Source organism: Pan troglodytes, chromosome 9 (genome assembly GCF_028858775.2).
Source record: "Pan troglodytes isolate AG18354 chromosome 9, NHGRI_mPanTro3-v2.0_pri, whole genome shotgun sequence".
NCBI lineage: Eukaryota > Metazoa > Chordata > Mammalia > Primates > Hominidae > Pan > Pan troglodytes.
The window spans coordinates 66,978,378-66,996,193 of NC_072407.2; the positions used below are offsets into that span (position 1 = coordinate 66,978,378).

At 52.4% G+C, this 17,816-nt stretch overlaps 1 protein-coding gene across 27 annotated transcripts in view; it reads right to left on the reverse strand.

Moving 5' to 3' along the window:
* Positions 1-17,816, reverse strand: part of NRXN2 (neurexin 2) — a 116,050-nt gene that overhangs the window by 52,351 nt on the left and 45,883 nt on the right. For all 27 annotated transcript variants that reach the window (XM_003313110.5, XM_054662426.2, XM_009423410.4 and 24 more), the window contains 4 exons: positions 9,953-10,114; positions 8,762-9,200; positions 2,280-2,666; positions 1,858-2,061 (listed from right to left, as the gene is read on the reverse strand). In XM_003313110.5, coding sequence (XP_003313158.1) covers positions 1,858-2,061; positions 2,280-2,666; positions 8,762-9,200; positions 9,953-10,114 — 1,192 coding nt within the window. The remainder of the gene's footprint in view (positions 1-1,857; positions 2,062-2,279; positions 2,667-8,761; positions 9,201-9,952; positions 10,115-17,816) is intronic.

Here is a 17,816-nt window from a genome sequence, read left to right on the forward strand (position 1 = left end):
GAAACAGAGCTGAGGGGAACCCTTCAAACAACTCTGAGGCCCTGGCCACCTGCATATCTCCCCACCTCCAGTCCCCACCTCTCTCAGCAAATCTTTGTCCTAGGAATACAAAGGCCAGGTGGCCAAAAGGGGAAAAGGAAAGAACATAGTATAAATACATTTACAAGGCAATGGGTCCCCCAAAGGCCACAGTCTGTCCCACAAATGCCCTGGAGACCAATGTTAGGATGAGACTCCAGATGAGTATTTAAAAGTTCAAAGTTCAGCCAGGCACAGTGGCTCATGCCTGTAATCCCAGCACTTTGGGAGGCCGAGGCGGGTGGATCACGAGGCCAGGAGATCAAGACCAGCGTGGCCAAGATGGTGAAACCCCATCTCTACTAAAAATACAAAAATTAGCCGGGCGTGGTGGCGGGTGCCTGTAATCCCAGCTACTCGGGAGGCTGAGGCAGAGAATCACATGAACCCGGGAGGCAGAGGTTGCAGTGAGCCCAGATCACGCCACTGCACTCCAACCTGGGTGAAAGGGCGAGACTCCATCTCAAAAAAAAAAAAAAAATGGTCAAAGCTCTGTATTCTCTCCAGTCGAGGATTCTAACCTGCTCAGAAGAGCCCTGCTTCCCTTCCCCTCTAGGTCCAGGATACAACAAGTGACCCTGATGACCTGCAAGCTTCCTATACAGCTGGTGCTACACCTTTATAAGCTTCTAGAGGCCAGTCTGAAATGGACAGATTTGACCTCAGCCTGAACAGCTTAGGACCTCTCATTCCCAGGGTTCCCCTGCTCTGAAAGCTCCAAAGGGGTGGGGACTGCTTATTCACTGCTGTAGCCCCTGGCTTGAACATACCTAGCATTTATATGGTGTCCCATAAATAGCTGAATGAGTGAACCTGCTGTTTTCTTTTTGCCCTGACTAGGAGAGCTGAAGCCCGTGAGAAGAACCTAACAGGCTCATGGTCTGGCCCTCATGGACACCCCGGGGACCGCCAGGTGAAGTGGAGTCAAGGCCTGCTCTCAACCCTGGGCATGGGTGGAGACATGAGTCAGCATGAGTGGCCTGAGGGGGAGGGTCAGCAGCCCTGTCCGAGGCAATGGGAAAAGCACTGAATTTTAAAGCAAATGGCCCAGGTTGAGTCCTGGCTCCTCCCTCTGCCTTCACTAGTTTTGTAATGTTGAACAAGTCAATACATGAATTTCATAATCTATAAAACAGGGACAGTAATGCTTGTTTGGTGATCTAGTGTCTTCACAGGACAGCCATGAGGCTCAAATGTGAAAGCCCATGGCACTAGAAACGGGAAGATGGCACGTCTGTGTGTCCAGTGTACACACATGCACCTCCACACACCAACACACAGACTGCTGTTTAGACTGAGCAGAGCAGTGGGGGGCAGCTGCGTGCAGGGACCAGGCCTTCCTCATCTCTGTATCTGCCACCACACTGAGCTCAGGCTTAGCACCCACTAGGCGTCAGCAAGTGCTTCTCAAATGAATGAATCAATGAATGAGCAAGTGGATGAGCCATTGACCAAAAATGAGCTGTGTCATCTGTGTGTGTGCAGGACAGATGCTACCAAGATCCACATGAGTCACCAGGGAGGACAGTTAGCATACCCCAGATACTCTGGGTCTTGCCCCTCACAGTGTCGTCGAGCATGGAATGTCGCCCTACACTGTGCGTCCTCACCAGGGACAGAGCTCTCAGGGTCTCTGACCCAGGCTGGCACCTCCCCACCTCCAAACTCTGCTGAGGGCACCTCTTGCTGGTGCCACCACCAGCTTCTCCAGACAGAGGCAGGTGTGGGTCAGAGACAAGGCCAGGTGAGGGGTCAGGAAGCACAGGGCAGGGTGGTTACCGAGGTTGACAGTGAGCTTCATCTGCCCCCCATCCAGCTCCAGGCGTAGGGTGTCGGCAGACTCCCTGGAAGTGGTGGCCATCATGAGTCCGTAGGCCCGCTGGGACATGAAACGCAGGGACACATCCTCTGCCTCCGTGTGCATGGCGTTAGGCAGCATGATCTTCATGTACATGGAGCCATCGTAGCTCAGGACCGTGGCCTCTGCCCCACAGGAGTTGGGGAAGAGGGAAGGAGAAGACAGGCAGAGGCCAGGGGAGGGAGAAGACCAGAGAATCATTACAAGGGCGAGAAGCCTAGGGCAGGTCTATGAGGGGTTCCCCTAGGAGGAGGTGGCACAGGGATGGAAAGTAGGAGTCACCCTGAGAAGGAGGAGCACAGGGATAGGGAGCAGGGACACCTAGGATGAAGACCAGCCTCACCTCTCTCACAGACCCGCCCAAGAAAGCCGGTCCCGATGCAGTCACAGACGAAGCGGTTCCAGCCTTCTCGACAGACGCCCCCATTGCGACAGGGGGCAGATGCACACTGCTTCAGCGTCTCCCGGGAGCAAAAGGGGGCAACGCCCACAGCCCCCTGAGCCTCAGCCAGGCCCCGGAGGTCTCGGCTACGCCCATCTATGAAGAGGTCCCGCACACAGCCCACGTAGCCTGCCCGGAGTGCTGCTGTCCACACCTCTGGGGGCAGGGGCAGGTCCACCCGGCCCCCCTCAGGGAGACCGCCCAGGTACAGCTCACTCTCCAGGTCCAGAATCTCGCTGTCCCCAGTGGCCAAGAACGGCGTGCTGCGACTATTCACTGAGATGGAGCCTGGGAATCAAGGGAAGGCAGGATGGAGAAAAGCCACAGGCCAGAAAGGGACATCCTGACTCTGCCAAGGAGGCCCCCACCTTGTGTGGGCCCCTCCACCTTGTGCCCTGCAGCAGGCTCAGGAGGACGAGCAGCAGTCCTGCGCTGGAAGCTCGGCCTCACTCACTGCAAAAACTGCTTGACAAAGGCCCCCAGGCTCAGAGGCTTCTGTGACGCAGCCCCAGCCCAGCTGCAGAATGCTGTGGGCCTCTGTCCATACCCCTCCTCCCCGCCTCAGCAAGTCCTCAGAGGATAGGCAGGAAGTGGGCATGCCGAAATCTTGAGCTCGGAAAGGGTTGGATCATTCACTGGGTCATTCCTGCCAGCCAGTTCCTTAGACTGGGAACCGGAAGCAGAGAACCTCAAGGAACAGAAGGGGCTGAAAGATCTTTAATCCAAAGGAGTTTTTTCCCCCCACAAACATTTATTGAGCTTTTATGACTAGATGCCAGGCACCTAGCACTTTAAATATATCACTTAAGTCTCATAATAACTCTACGAAATTAGTCCTTTATGATCCCATTTTGAAATGGTAGACGAGGCTTGCAGAGACTGGGAAACAGTGCCAAAGCGCCACAGTGGGGAAGGAACACAGCCAAAGTATGGTCCCAGCAGCAAGAACTCAGAGCCTGCACTCTCCACCCCTCAGCCAAGAGCCCACTCTGCGGCCAGCAAGGTGCACAAGCAGATTGGCTCCAGGGCCTGCGGGGCAGGACAGCAGTGAAGAGAAAGGAGGTAGGCACAGAATTTTTAGGTAGAAGAGTTCTTCAGAAGTAGAGGGTGCTTGGCCGGGCATGGTGGTTCACGCCTGTAATCCCAGCACTTTGGGAGGCCGAGGCGGATGGATCACTTGAGGTCAGGAGTTCAAGACCAGCCTGGCCAACATGGTGAAACTCCATCTCTACTAAAAAAAAAAAAAAAAAAAATTAGCCTGGTGTGTTGGCACAAACCTGTAGTCCCAGCTACTCGGGAGACTAAGGCAGGAGAATCACTTGAACCCGGGAGGCAGAGGCTGCAGTGAGCCAAGATCATGCCACTGCACTCCAGCCTGGGAGACACAGCGAGACTCCATCTCAAAAAAGAAGAAGAGAAGAAGGGAGAAGAAGGAGAAGAAGAAGAAAAGGAAGAGGAGGAGGAGGAGGAAGGAGGAGGAGGTGATTATCTTAGAAAAAAGACTTGGGATCTGGTAGGAGTTCCATAGCCTTTACTGAGACCTTAAGCTGCAGAAACCTATACCTTAGAAATTCTATTCTACTTGTATTTTTAAATTCCTTCCTCTGTCCTTTTTCAAGTTTGGAAGAACTGTTTAAAAGGGGTCGGGGCCGGGCGCAGTGGCCCACGCCTGTAATCCCAGCACTTTGGGAGGCCGAGGTGGGTGGATCACGAGGTCAGGAGATCGAGACCATCCTGGCTAACACGGTGAAACCCTGTCTCTACTAACAAAGACAAAAAATTAGCCGGGTGTGGTGGCGGTCGCCTGTAGTCCCAGATACTCAGGAGGCTAAGGCAGGAGAATGGTGTGAACCCGGGAGGCAGAGCTTGCAGTGAGCCAAGATCGTGCCACTGCACTCCACTCTGGGCGACAGAGCGAGACTCTGTCTCAAAAAAAAAAATAAATAAATAAATAAAAGGGGTCAGGGTGGGAGTTGAGTTCAATCTCTCTCCTCACGCAAGACCCCATTGCAGACATCCTAGTTAGAAAAAAAAAGACTCTGCCTAACTTCATGGGGTTAAAGAGAGGTTAAGGAGGGTTTGGGTCTGCATGAGGCCTGAATTTGGCAGGGAGCTTTGGGAGGAGAATCAATGTGAGCACAGGGTGGGAATCCAAGAGGGAAGAACTGGGACCTCCTCTACAGACACATCCCCTCATTCAGGGCGTGTTCCTCTCTGCTCAAAACCTCACCTGAGGCCGGGCGCAATGGCTCACACGTGTAATCCCAGCACTTTGGGAGGCTGAGGCAGGAGGATCGCCTGAGGTCAGGAGTTTGAGACCAGCCTGGCCAACATGGTGAAACCCCATCTCTACTAAAAATACAAAAATTAGCCGGGCATGGTGGGCATCTGCAATCCCAGCTACTCAAGAGGCTGAGGCAAAAGAATCGCTTAAACCTGGGAGGCAGAGGTTGCAGTGAGCTGAGATCATGCCACTACACTCCAGCCTGGCAGCCTGGGCGACAAGAGCAAAACTCTGACTCAAAAAAAACCTCACCTGAACCAGAGCTGTGCCCCCTTTTAGTAACATGGTCCCTAGCTTTTCTCTCCATACAAGGTGTCAGATGACCCAGGGTCCTGACTCTAAACCCACTTCCCAGGGCTGGGGGCCCACTCCCCTAACAGGCCACCAAACATGGCCTGCCTGATCACCCACACCTCTATTTATAGCCAGATTCCCCCATGCCTGCTCTGCCCACCCACTGCAGGACCTCCCGGGCTCTACACGACTCAACCAGACTCTCTACAAATGAACCAAATGTTGGAGAAGGAAGAGAGAGAGAAGGAAAGAGATGGGGAAGGGGTGTATAATGGAGGGTCAACAAGAGGAAACCATAGTGAGTACAGGCCTCTACACCAAGATCACTCAACACATGGAAAAGAACAACCCAAGCATCCACCAACAGATAGATGGATAAATGCAACGTGTATATCCAGGCAATGGAATATTATTCAGCCCTAAAAAGGAAGGACATCCTGACACATGCTACAACATGAACGAACCTAGAAGACATTATGCAAAATGAAATAAAGCCAGATACAAAGGGACAAATATTATATGATTCCACTTAACGGAGGTACCGAGAGTAGCCAGATTCTTACACAGAAAGTAGAATGGTGAGTGCCAAGGGCTAAGAGGAGAGGGAATAGGGAGTTAGTGTTTAATGGGCCAGAGTTTCATTTTGGGAAGATGAGAAAAGTTCTGGAGATAAACAATAGTTACCAGTGATATTTACACAACAATATAAGTGTACTTAACATCACTGAACTGCATACTTAAAAATGGTTATGATGGGCTGGGCATGGTGGCTCACGCCTGTAATCCCAGCACTTTGGGAGGCCAAGGTAAATGGATCACTTGAGGTCAGGAGTTCAAGACCAGCCTGATCAACATGGTGAAACCCCGTCTCTAGTTAAAAAAAAAAAAAAAAAAATTAGCTGGGCATGGTGGCACATGCCTATAATCCCAGAACTTGGAAGGCTGAGGCAGGAAAATCACTTGAACCCAGGAGGCAGAGGTTGCAGTGAGCCAAAATTGCGCCACTGCGCTCCAGGCTAGGCAACGAGAGCGAAACTCCGTCTCAAAAAAAAAAAAAAAAGGTTACTATGGTAAATTTTTTTTGCTGTTTTGTTTTTCATTTCTTTCTCTGTCCCATGTGATCTGCAGGAAAGGGTAGTAAATTTTATTATGTATCAAGTACCACAATTGCAAAAACAAAAATAGAAAAAAAAATGGAAAAGATCTAAGAGAGTTTTCTCGGAATAGCTGCCCCAAGTCTGTGTTTGTGTGCACCTATGAAATGGGTCATCAGAGGCCAGGCACGGTGGCTCACGCCTGTAATCCCAGCACTTTGGGAGGCCGAGGCGGGTGAATCACAAGGTCAGGAGTTCGAGACCAGCCTGGTCAACACAGTGAAACCCCGTCTCCACTAAAAATACAAAAATTAGCCAGGCGTGGTGGCATGCCCCTATAATCCCAGCTACTCGGGAGGCTGAGGCAGGAGAATCGCTTGAACCCAGGAGGCGGAGGTTGCAGTGAGCTGAGATCACGCCACTGCACTCCAGCCTGGGCGACAGAGCGAGACTTCGTCTCAAAAAAAAAAGGCCGGGCGCGGTGGCTCACGCCTGTAATCCCAACACTTTGGGAGGCCAAGGCGGGCGGATCACGAGGTCAAGAGTTCGAGACCATTCTGGCCAACATGGTAAACCCCCGTCTCTACTAAAAGTACAAAACTTAGATGGGCGTGGTGGCGCTCGCCTGTAGTCCCAGCTACTCGGGAGGCTGAGGCAGGAGAATTGCTTGAACCCGGGAGGCAAAGGTTGCAGTGAGCCAAGATCGCGCCACTGCACTCCAGCCTGGCAACAGAGCGAGACTCCATCTCAAAAAAAAAAAAAAAAAGAAAGAAATGGGCCGTCAGAAATGTCCAGAATTGGTCAAGACAGGAATCCAAAGACTGGCCACACCTGGTCCAGACTCTGGCTCCAGAGATCGGTGTGAGCTAACAGGAGCACTTCCTGAAAGCACAGAGAAGTGGAAGCCCTGCAGTGCCCTGCAAGGCTTGGGCAGACGTCCAACCTAGAGTGTTACTGACCACCTGGTAGAAACCCTGTGGGGCAGAGGGCTCTGGGAAGAATTCCTGGTGCTGTCCTGAGACACACCCCGGGGATGAAACCATTTAATGTAAAGCCCGGGGGAGGCAACACTTCGAGGATGGAAGCTAAAGAAATAGCAAGCCCATTAGAAACTGTCACTCTCCCAGAGCCACAGGGGCCCCTCCTTCCTGCATGGGGAGGAGCGGTCACTCCACCCAAACTCACAGGCCCAGCTCAGTGACAGGCGGAGGAGCACAAAAATTTAACTGACGTTGATAAGTGCTTAAATTGGATAATGTGTCAGTTCTCATTTATATCAATTTCCCTTTCTTGGATAATTCTCTCATGTTCAACAAGATGGAGAAGAGTAAAGGAGAGAGAATTAGCAGACAGAAAACAAGAAGAGAATGCAAAAGACTGAAATGAAGGGTAAAGAAGAGAGTGGCTAGAAGCAACATAAGATTCAAGAACAGGCATCTGCCTGACCCCAGGACCCTCTGCCCTGACACTTTACTGTTCTAGAGCCCTCACTGCTAGGTGGGGCTGTGGGGCTGTTTACTGTCTTTTTCACTCCATGGTCTCCCACCCCACACCAGAACAGGGGTTCTGTGACAGCCAAGATCGTCTCTTTAGTTTCCCTGCTGTCCATATCTACAGAACCTTGGACACCATCTGGCACACAGTGGGTGCTCAGTAACTGCTGAGTATTTTTTTTTTTTTTTTTGACAGTCTTCCTCTGTCGCCCAGGCTAGAGCGCAATGGCAGGATCTCAGCTCACTGCAACCTCCGCCTCCCGGGTTCAAGCGATTCTCCTACCTCAGCCTCCCAATTAGCTGGGACTACAGGAGTGCACCACCATGCCCAGCTAATTTTTGTATTTTTAGTAGAGACTGGGTTTCACCATGTTGGCCAGGCTGGTCTCAAACTCCTGAACTCAAATGATCCACCCACCTCGGCCTCCCAAAGTGCTGGAATTTCAGGCGTGAGCCACAGCGCCCAGCCTAGTGAGTTAATTTTTTTTTTAAGTTGAATGGCTCTAGACAGAAGGGAGGCATGGCTGGGAAGATATATTCTTTTTTCTTTGAGACAGAGTCTCGCTCTGTCGCTCAAGCTGGAGTGAAGTGGCACGATCTAGGCTCACTGCAAGCTCCGCCTCCCAGGTTCACGCCATTCTCCTGCCTCAGCCTTCCAAGTAGCTGGGACTACAGGTGCCCGCCACCACACCCAGCTAATTTTTTGTATTTTTAGTAGAGATGGGGTTTCGCCGTGTTAGCCAGGATGGTCTCGATCTCCTGACCTCCTGATCTGCCCACCTCCGCCTCCCAAAGTGTTGGGATTACAGGCATGAGGCATCGCACCTGGCCGGAAGATATATTCTTAAAGGTGAATGGGGTATCTACTCTATGTTGGTCACTGTGCTAATGCTTCCACAGATGTGCTCTTATTTTCTCCTCTCGATGGCCCTTGTGGGATTATTCCTTCTACAGATAAGGAAACAGAGTCTCACATGCAGCAAGTAGGGGAGCTGAGGTGTAATCCAGGTCTGACTGATGCCAAATGCTGTGCTCTTTCTGCCAATGTCCGATGACAGAAAGGACAATTGGGAAGACGTGAGGGGGGTGGAGGAGAAGTGGCAGGGAAGAATATAGGAAATGGTGTAGAAGAGACCCGCTGAAGAGAGACGGAGAGGATGTCAGGGCAGATGGAAAGGGGTGGCCCATGGAAGGGGAAGGGTCCAGAGGCCTCCTGACCTTTTCGCCCATCCCTCTGGAAGTCCACGTGACACCACTCGCCATCATTGACCTTGCGGCTGGATGCCCGCAGCTTGATGCCCCCAGATCCCATGTCCAGCAGAAGATAGAGGTGGCCGTCCAATAGCTCCATGGCAAAGTAGTCGGCCCGCTGAGCAGAGCTGTGGCTGCCAGCTCCACCCCCAGACCGCCGGCCCTGGCTGAAGAGCAGCAGCCCATTGGGCTCGGTGGTGCGGAAGTCTAGGGAGATGGAGCCAGTGCGCTTAGCGCTCCAGCGGGGCAGCGCCACAAAGGCCTCCGGACTCTCAAAGGTCACAGGGTCCAGGGCAGCCACATCCTCACAGCGGAATGACAAGTCCCCCTGCAGCTTCATCTTGGGGTCCCCTTCCTTTGCCAGGCGGGATAGTTCCAATTTGAAGTCATTGTTCTTATAGACCACCTGCAGGGAGGGGTGGGGTCAGGGATAAAGAATCCGAAAGCGCTTAGGGCCTGGCCACTCCCACCCAGCAGCGAGCACCAAGGGACCCAGCCACCCACCCCTGTAGCCCCTGCTCAGTTCCACCAGACCACCCGCTTAGGCCTCTGTTCTAGAGCTTCAGACACAGAGGCTGTGAACAAGCACCTCCCTTGCCCGTCCTCTGTCCTGTCTTCTGGCCCAGCAGGAGCATGGTGGCTTGCCTGTGGGTTCTCAGTGCCCACTAAATTGCAGTTCATAATAATGACAAGGCCACTGACGTGTGGTAGCTGTTTTCCACTCAATGAAGTATGTTCACTTACACTCTCATGTGCCCCTCACAACCTTATGAAGTAGGCACTGACTACCCATCCACAGAGGAGGAAACTCAGCATCAGACAGTCAAGTGACTTGACCACAGTCACAGAACCAATGAGTGGAAGAGCTGGGACTCAAGCAAGGTCTTTAGTCTTCATACCCAGCATTCTTTCCTCTGTACCACAGCTGCCTTTGAGGGTCCTCTATGAGGATAGGGGTTTCCAAGGCTCAAGGAAATCAAAGGGGAGAAGCCTCTTGATGGAGTCAGTGGGCCTTAGGTTTTAAAGGGGGGTGTCTCCCACCATGGACTTGGAAGGAACAGATGACCCAGACAACTAGCCAGGTCAGACTAAGTCACGCTGAAGACAGGAGACAAAGGGCTCCTGAACAGCCTGCAGCCCCTCCCTAGCCCTACTCACGTCCTTGAGGCAGCCCATGAAGTTGTTGCTGACGGGCGAGCCCGGCAGGTCAGCTGTGTTGGGGCTGCCCCCAATGTAGAAGAAGTCATCAGAGCCCAGCATGGTGTAATCCTCCTGCGTGTAGCCTGTGGTGGTCAGGATCCCGTCCACCGAGATGGTCACCTGTCCAGCCCAGGAGGGAGGGAGAAAGACAGGAGACAACCAACATCAAATCCCTAGGAAGAGCTACGGCTAGGCAAAGGAGGGGCCAGAGGGCAGCAGGGGAGGGGGACCCCCATTTTTATGTCTGCTTGTCTTGGAGGAGGAACAGTGGGGGAAGAGAGGAAATGAGGAAAAGGAGGCAGCACAAGATTTGATGGTTTCAGGGTGGGCTAAGACCTGCCCTCTGGCCCCCAACTCAGCAGGCAGGAGCCTGAAGGGTACTTGGAGAGCTCCCCATGAGGTCCCCCAAGAAGTAGTTCCTGGAAGGCACTCTGAACAGGAATGGGGGCTCCAGGACAGATCCCCCATTCTGGGGCACAGGATGGGTGCAATTGGCATCCTCACTTTTCTTCTCCTGAAGGTACTCTCTGGACACACACGTAACTCCAGAACTTCTTTCAAAAGTGTGCCAGAGAATGGTGTTCCCCAGACCTTGGTGGCTTAGACTCACCTGCAGCCCTCTCTGCTGGGTGCTGGAAAGTCTTTCAGTCTGGACCCAGTAGGGAGATGGAAGATAGCAGTGTGAGGACCAGGAACTCAAATATTCCTGGGAAGTCTTGAAACTTTCTGGGGTTGCCTATCGGGGTTGATTTCCACCCCTGCAGCCCAATCTCCAGGTTTGCACTTCTAGCCCTTTCCTGAGTCTGTCTCTTCACTCCTCAGGTCTCCTTATATTCAGGTCACTCTCTTGCCTCCAAAGGAGAGGGGAGCCCTTTAGCTACATCAACCCACTCTTCCTTCTTCCTGTCTAATTGCCTTGTCTACTGACACCACCAGAGTTACTCCAGGGAGTCAGGGCCAGCTTAGGGAACAGACGGGGACAGGGCTAACTTAATGAATACCTTGCCCCTGGGCTGAAAGTTCAGTAAGAAAGCAGGATGAGCAGGAATGGGGGAGTACTTGGTGTTCCAGGAGGCAGCGGGGCTCAGCGGTGGCCTGGAGAATGCAGAAGTAATCTTAGGTGGGGCGGGGCATGACAAGGACAGGAAACTCTCCGACTCTCCCGGTCTCCCCAGGCAAATGCCCACCTTCTCCAAAAAATCTAACTCTACAAGCAGCCCACAAGGTTCAAGACACCCAGAAAGGTTGTGGGAGAAGGGCCAAGGGCTATGAGACCACGAGCCCCTATTCTAGGAAGGCAGTGGTTTGGAAGGGTCAGCTGGGAAAGAAGGCAGAGCTCTGCAGGGTCAACAGGAAGCTGGCTCAGGGTTAGCCCAACACTGTGCTTCCGCAGGCCACAGCTCACCCCATTTCTCTTTCGGGAACAGTCTAGAGATTGGGGCCTTCCAGTCACATCCTATGCCCTCCTCACCCACACCAGTCTATATGCACATGCCACCAGCCATCTTCCAGCGACTGGCCTCCAGGGGTCCATGGTCTCGGTGGGTGAGGTGGAGGAACTCCAAAGGGACATGAGCAGAACTGGGGTAAGGGAGCTTCCTGCCCTCCCAGGACCCCAAGTCCCCCTTGTGCTTGGCTGGAGCCTCGCAGTGAATAGGGTAGAGCTAAGCCCCACTCTCCACCTCCTGGGAACCATCAAACCTTGTGCTGGGGTAACTAGGTTCAAGAGCAGAAGGTAAGGGGGTGTCTTTGTGGAAAGGGGCAGTCTGAAAGCTTTTGAGTCTTATTTGAGGGGAGGGCTGGTCATTATCGTTTATTTCTTCTTCCCTCTACCCCACCCTAAGGCTGGGAAGTAGGGGTCTGGGTAGAAGAGGGAAGGGTCAAAGTATTAGTCACAAAAACATGCAAACGAGATTAGACCTGGCAGAGAAGGGCTGGAGAAAGGGAAGAAGGAACCGGGATGAAAGGTCAGGGATAAGACAGGGAGTGGGTAATAGGCTGAATGAGCCTCCCTGGGGCAAATTCAGCTCCATCCAGCCCTCCACCTCCACTCTGCCTGATGCTGCACTGAGGGACCAGGAACTGGGCTGCTGATTACTTCCTGTGCCTAAGTCTGGTCACCCCAACTGGTCAGCTCCTGTGGGGCAGGCACCAGCCTGACATGTCCCTGTAACCCCACTAATCTGAACATAATCCAGGGGATACAGCACACAGTCATTAAAGATCGCCTTATGACCCAGGGCCACACTGCCTGCATCCCCATCTATGAACCTAATACCTAAGGAGCCTGTGACTTTGGTGATAGAAACTCAAGTGCACTCCTGCTTCAGCGCAGGGAAAGGGCTCTTCTGGTCCCAAAGCTCCCCAGGAAGAGAATCTCCTCTTTTGGCCTTCAGCCCACCTGAGCCCCTCTGCTGTGTCCTCCCTCACTGGCCTCAGAAGCCAGGGCACCAGCCACTGGCCATCTCCCTCACCCTATGGGCTCTCTCTATCCCACTCCCTTTGCCAAAGTCACCCTCCCTTTGCACTCTCAGACTTAGAAGAGGTGACAGTGTGGGGTAGAGAAGAGGAAACACCCTCCTCAGTTTCCCTCCTGACTGGGCACAATCTCACCTTACCCCCTTGGGCTTTTTGCAGATCACTCCCATGTGCTCCCTACCCGGAAAGGGCTGCCTTAATCACCCTCTTATGACCCAGGGGTGGAGTAGCAGGAGGAAGGACAACATAAGGAAGTGCCCTGAGGAAAGGGATCAGCCAGAGGTGGGGAGTAGAGGGAGAAAGTGGGGACGGGTTCTGGGTGGAAAGGAAGCCAAGGGTAGAGGGAATGGAGGAAGGTCTCTGGGGAAGGCAAGGAGGGAGATGACTTAGATTAGTAAAACCCGACTGTTCCCTCAGACGAATCAAAGTCCAGACACAAAAATGGCAGGTTCGTTAGTAAAAGCAGGAAACAGGGGAATAATTCCCCCGGTCCCCCTCCACCCCAGGGGTTCATGATGCCCCTGCCCCCCAACCCCCCCCCCACGCATCTTCTGGAAGGGGTGGGGCCGGTGGGGGAGGAGGGAAGGGAGGGGGCCGTGCGACACAGAACAGCCACTGCAGCTGGACACATGCAGGTTAGAGGAGCAGAGTGAGGGCTAGACCCAGCAGGACAGGCCAGAGAAAGGCAGCCAGGTAAGAAGGCGTGCGGGGCAGGGGCATTGGGAGGAGCAGAGATGGAGGCAACAGAGCTGTGGGGTGCAGGTAGGGAGAGCTTCCTTCCGATGATGGGGGGAAAGAGAGAGGAGTGACCACTAGGACAGAGACACTTATGGGTTGAAAAATAAAGAGAAAAGACATTTGACTCTACCTTCCTCAACAGCAGGCGACCCAACACTCATTCCACCACCCATTCGCCACCGATCACCAACCCCGAGACACACCTGCGTACATACCACATCCTACCCAGGGCAGTGGGACCTTCCAGCTCTCTCCTTCCAAACAGCATCACTGAGACACAGCAGAGTGTCTGCACCCAACCCATGCCAACCCACTCAACACAGACAAGCAGGCCGAGTGGGTACTGAGCTGGCCAAGGGGAATGAGCCAGAGCTTCTGCCCTGGGAGAGTTGTGTCCAGCCAGAGAAGGGAGAGGGTGCAGAGGCAGCAGGAGCCCACTGCCCAGCCCCCACTGTGCTCCCCAGGAGCAGAGAGGCTGGCTGGAGGTGGACACAAGGGGCAGCCTGTGACTTGGGTGGGCTCTCAGCCCTCCCTGCTGACCCCACCTCTCTTTCTGCTCCATGCACCTCCCCTGTGGCAGGCTGTGCAGGATATGAAACTAAGTCCTGGCCATAAATAACTCCACATTGGTGGGCACTCCATGCCCACATGCCTTAGGAAGAAAGGCTGAGGAAGAGGGGAAGTATCCTTCTGCCATCTTCTGGAGCCTTTCTCAGTTGCCTGTGATGATCACAGGGTCACTAACCTCCTTGGGAGGGGGACTTAATCTGGGGAGAACAAGACGGAGGGTGGGTATTTTTAACTTGTGGGCAAGCTGGCTGAGCTTGGGAGATTCCAAGCCCCTTGATATTGTGTGCAAAACTGCCTCCGTGGGTTTTTTTCCTGTGAGAGTCCATTGCTGTCATCAAATTCTCAAAGGTATCCATGAGCCAAAGGTGGTTAAGAGCAACTAGTCTAGGGGAAAGGTCCTGGCATCCCCTTAGGATTGAGTGGGTGGAAATAAGGGACAAAGACAAAGAGGAAGAAAGGGTCTCCAGGCTGAGTAAGGTACTGCAAGTCCTGCTAAGGGTTTGGGTTAGCTACCTGTTCAATGAGAGGGCAGAAGCTAACCAGAGACTCGGGTTGGAAAGACACACTATGAAGATGGACTGAACCAGCAGGCACAGCCCTGTCATGAATCCTGAGGTCTGGATTTGATAGTTTGGGAATAGAGAGGAAAGAGGTCAGAAATCCTGGGCTCTCATTCAGCCTTTATCCTTTTCCAGAACAATCCCATTTTACCTCTGACTCTCATCTGTGACAGGAGTTTAACAACTGTCGCTCCCATTTCTTCCAGGCTTACTCTGAGCACCAAATGAGAAAACTGAAGTGAAACTCCTCGATATCTGGCTATCTGACCCTAGGCAAGGTGCTTTCTCTGGGCTTCAGCTTTCCCCATCTGTTAACTGGAAACAATCTCTGCCTGCTACTTGCAGTCCAGGCATTCAAGTTTAAATGATATTCAAAAGGGGAAAGCTATTCAAAGAGTCCCAGTGTGTGTACAAAGAACTATCATTATTTGTACAAGCAAACTCCATCAGCCTGATCACACCTAATCTGAACTTCTCAACCTTCTCAAGGTTGGCCTTTTTGCTTTATATCCACCCTCTCCCCCAAGAAGAAGTGCTCAAACAACATGAAAATAGTCCATATAAATGAGTTAGTAAAAATAAATTGGAAACTAACCAAAACCTGTCTGGGGGATGCCTTGGGAATCAGAACACATTGAACCCTGTTACAAGGCCTCTGACTCTGGTCTTGGCTGAAAGAGCTGATTCCTAGTACAGATTTATGAAGGTCTATGAGGCCACCAAAAGGCAACCAGATCTGTTTATCAGTCAGTATTGCTCATGCAGGAAAGTGCAGACTTTAGAGACTCAGAATTTAGCAGATACTTTCCTTTCCAGGACTGAAACAAGACAGTATTGTTTACTTCTTTTTGTTTTGTTTGTGCGTGTGTGTGTTTGTTTTAGAGATAGGGTGTTTGTTTGTTTGTTTTAGAGATGGTGCCTTGCTGGGGCACGATGGCTCATGCCTGTAATCCTAACACTTTGGGAAGCCAAGGTGGGTGGAATGCCTGAGCTCAGCAGTTCGAGACCAGCCTGGCAACACAGTGAAACCCTGTCTCTACTAAAATACAAAAAATTAGCCAGGAGTGGTGGCATGCACCTGTAGTCTAAGCTACTCAGGAGGCTGAGGCATAAGAATTGCTTTAACCCTGGAGGCAGAGGTTGCAGTGAGCCGAGATCGCGCCACTTCACTCCAGCCTAGGCAACAGAGCAAGACTCTGTCTCCAAAAAAAAAAAAAAAAGCAGGCGGTGGGGAGGTCTTGCTATGTCACCCAGGCTAGTCTTGAACTCCTGGGCTCATGCACTCTTCCCATCTCAGCCTTGAGTAGCTGAAATTACTGGTGCATAGCTGGTTGTTGGCTTCTTCCTTTTTTTGTTTGTTTGTTTTGTTTTGTTTGGAGATGGAGTTTCACTCTTGTTGCCCAGGCTGGAGTGCAGAGGCGTAATCTCAGCTCACTGCAACCTCCGCTTCCCAGGTTCAAGCAATCCTCCTGCCTTAGCCTCCCGAGTAGCTGGGATTACAGATGGCCACCACCACACCCAGCTATTTTTTTGTATTTTTAGTAGAGACAGGGTTTCACCATGTTGGCCAGGCTGGCCTTGAACTCCTGGACTCAGGTGATCCACCCACTTCAGCCTCCCAAAGTGCTGGGATTACAGGCATGAGCCCAGCAGGTTGTTTGCTTCTTAACCAGCTTAACCACCTCAGCCTCAAGTAGCTGGGATTACAGGTGCCTAGCTGGTTGTTGCTTCTTAACCAATTTAATCAAGTCATTCATCTTTCTTCCTCTTCTCCAGCCCAATTCCTGAAGCATTCTAGGGTTTCATACAGTTATTTTGGGACTGATTCTTAAGAAGAGATGGTAATAGGATCTCCAGCGGGCCAGAGATGCTGTGTTCTCCAGGGTTTGCTATGGAAGAGAATCATTTCTTTACAAAACATCCCTGCCCTGGAAACACTGAGATAACCAGTTAACATTTTATAAAGCTTAGTAACATTACAATTTCCTTTACAGAGTACAAATGTTTTCACTTCTATTACTCTACCTGATCTTCACACTGACCCCATGTAGTAGGCAATGCAGGTATATTACCACTATTAGCCCATTTGGTAGATAAGGGAACTGAGCTTTAGTAGACTCAGCCCATGTGGTCAATTTTTAACCAAATTGAGGCTAGATGGAAAGTCTGCTGGGTCCTAATTCTAGGATGGTATTCCCCAGAGGCTTGGGGTGTACCACATGGCTTGATCTTGCCTCCCTTCTGTCCCTAAAGTCACAGGTTGGTTATCTAGTGAAGCACCGTAAAGAAAGTTCCAATTGGCCAGCTCCTGACAGGTACTCAATGGCTTGGCCTGAGCCGGGCAGGTAGCAGCTAACTCCTAGAAGCAGCAGCTGGAGGAACAAGAAACCTGGCACTGTATGCCCCATTGGAACACCAAGACCACTGGGAGTGGCCACCTGAGGTCTTAAATTGGGGAGGGCTGGAATGGCTTTGGCCATGGGCACTAGTCTATATGGGTGCAGGAAAACATGGATCTGTAAAAAGTATCAGGAAAAGCCAGATGTAGCCTCAGAGGTAGAGCCTCCTAGGGAAGTGGGAGAGACACTCAGATTGGGAGCCCCAACTGTCACGCTTCCCTCCTCACCAGCCAGCCATACAAACCTGGGAGGCTGGGCAGGCCAGGCAGCTGCCCCAAGCAGCGCCGGCCCCAAGGGAGCAGACACGTCCATCTGCAGGGTCCCCAGCCTGGTGTTCAATCACTCTGCATTATTAATAGGCGATGACTAACCGGCTGCTGCTGCAGAGCCAGGACTGGGCAGGCACGAGGGAATCCCAGGGGATCACACGCAGCAGGGCCTGCGCACACACACTCTGAGGCAAGGCAAGGAGCAAAGGGCTAGCCCCAGCTCCTTCCCTGTTCCTGACTGCCATGGCACTGCGACTGAAGGGCCAGTCTCCACAGTCCACCTCCACACAGAGTCCTCACCAGGCTCAAAAACCCACATAGTCACGCAGCCCCCAGCTCACACCAGCTCACACGTGGAGAGTCACCAGCAGAGCCTCGCACACACAGTACAGCTTCCCACTAACACCCCGAAATGTCACGCCAACATTTACACACAGTCACACCCACACACCAACACACACCAGCTGCATTTACACAGACACCCACACCAACACTCACCAGGACTGAGCCCAACCCAAACAGAGGAGCTTGGTGACAAGGACAACCAATGCTGCCCCTTCCCACCCCTGCAGGCCTCCTCCTCTGGCTCCCCTCAACAGGGAAGGAAACCAGCCCCTGTCAGAGGCCATGCGGGGCAGGCAGCGGGCAGAGAGGGCAGGGGGTGACGGGAAGGAAGACAGTGTGAAACACAGTGTTAGTCAGAGCAGCGGAGCAGTTGGGGGAACTGGACGCTATCCCTGGTCAGGGGAAAAGACCATTCATGCCATGCAAAATGTGGGGGACATGGAACCAGGAACCCTCAAGGCTG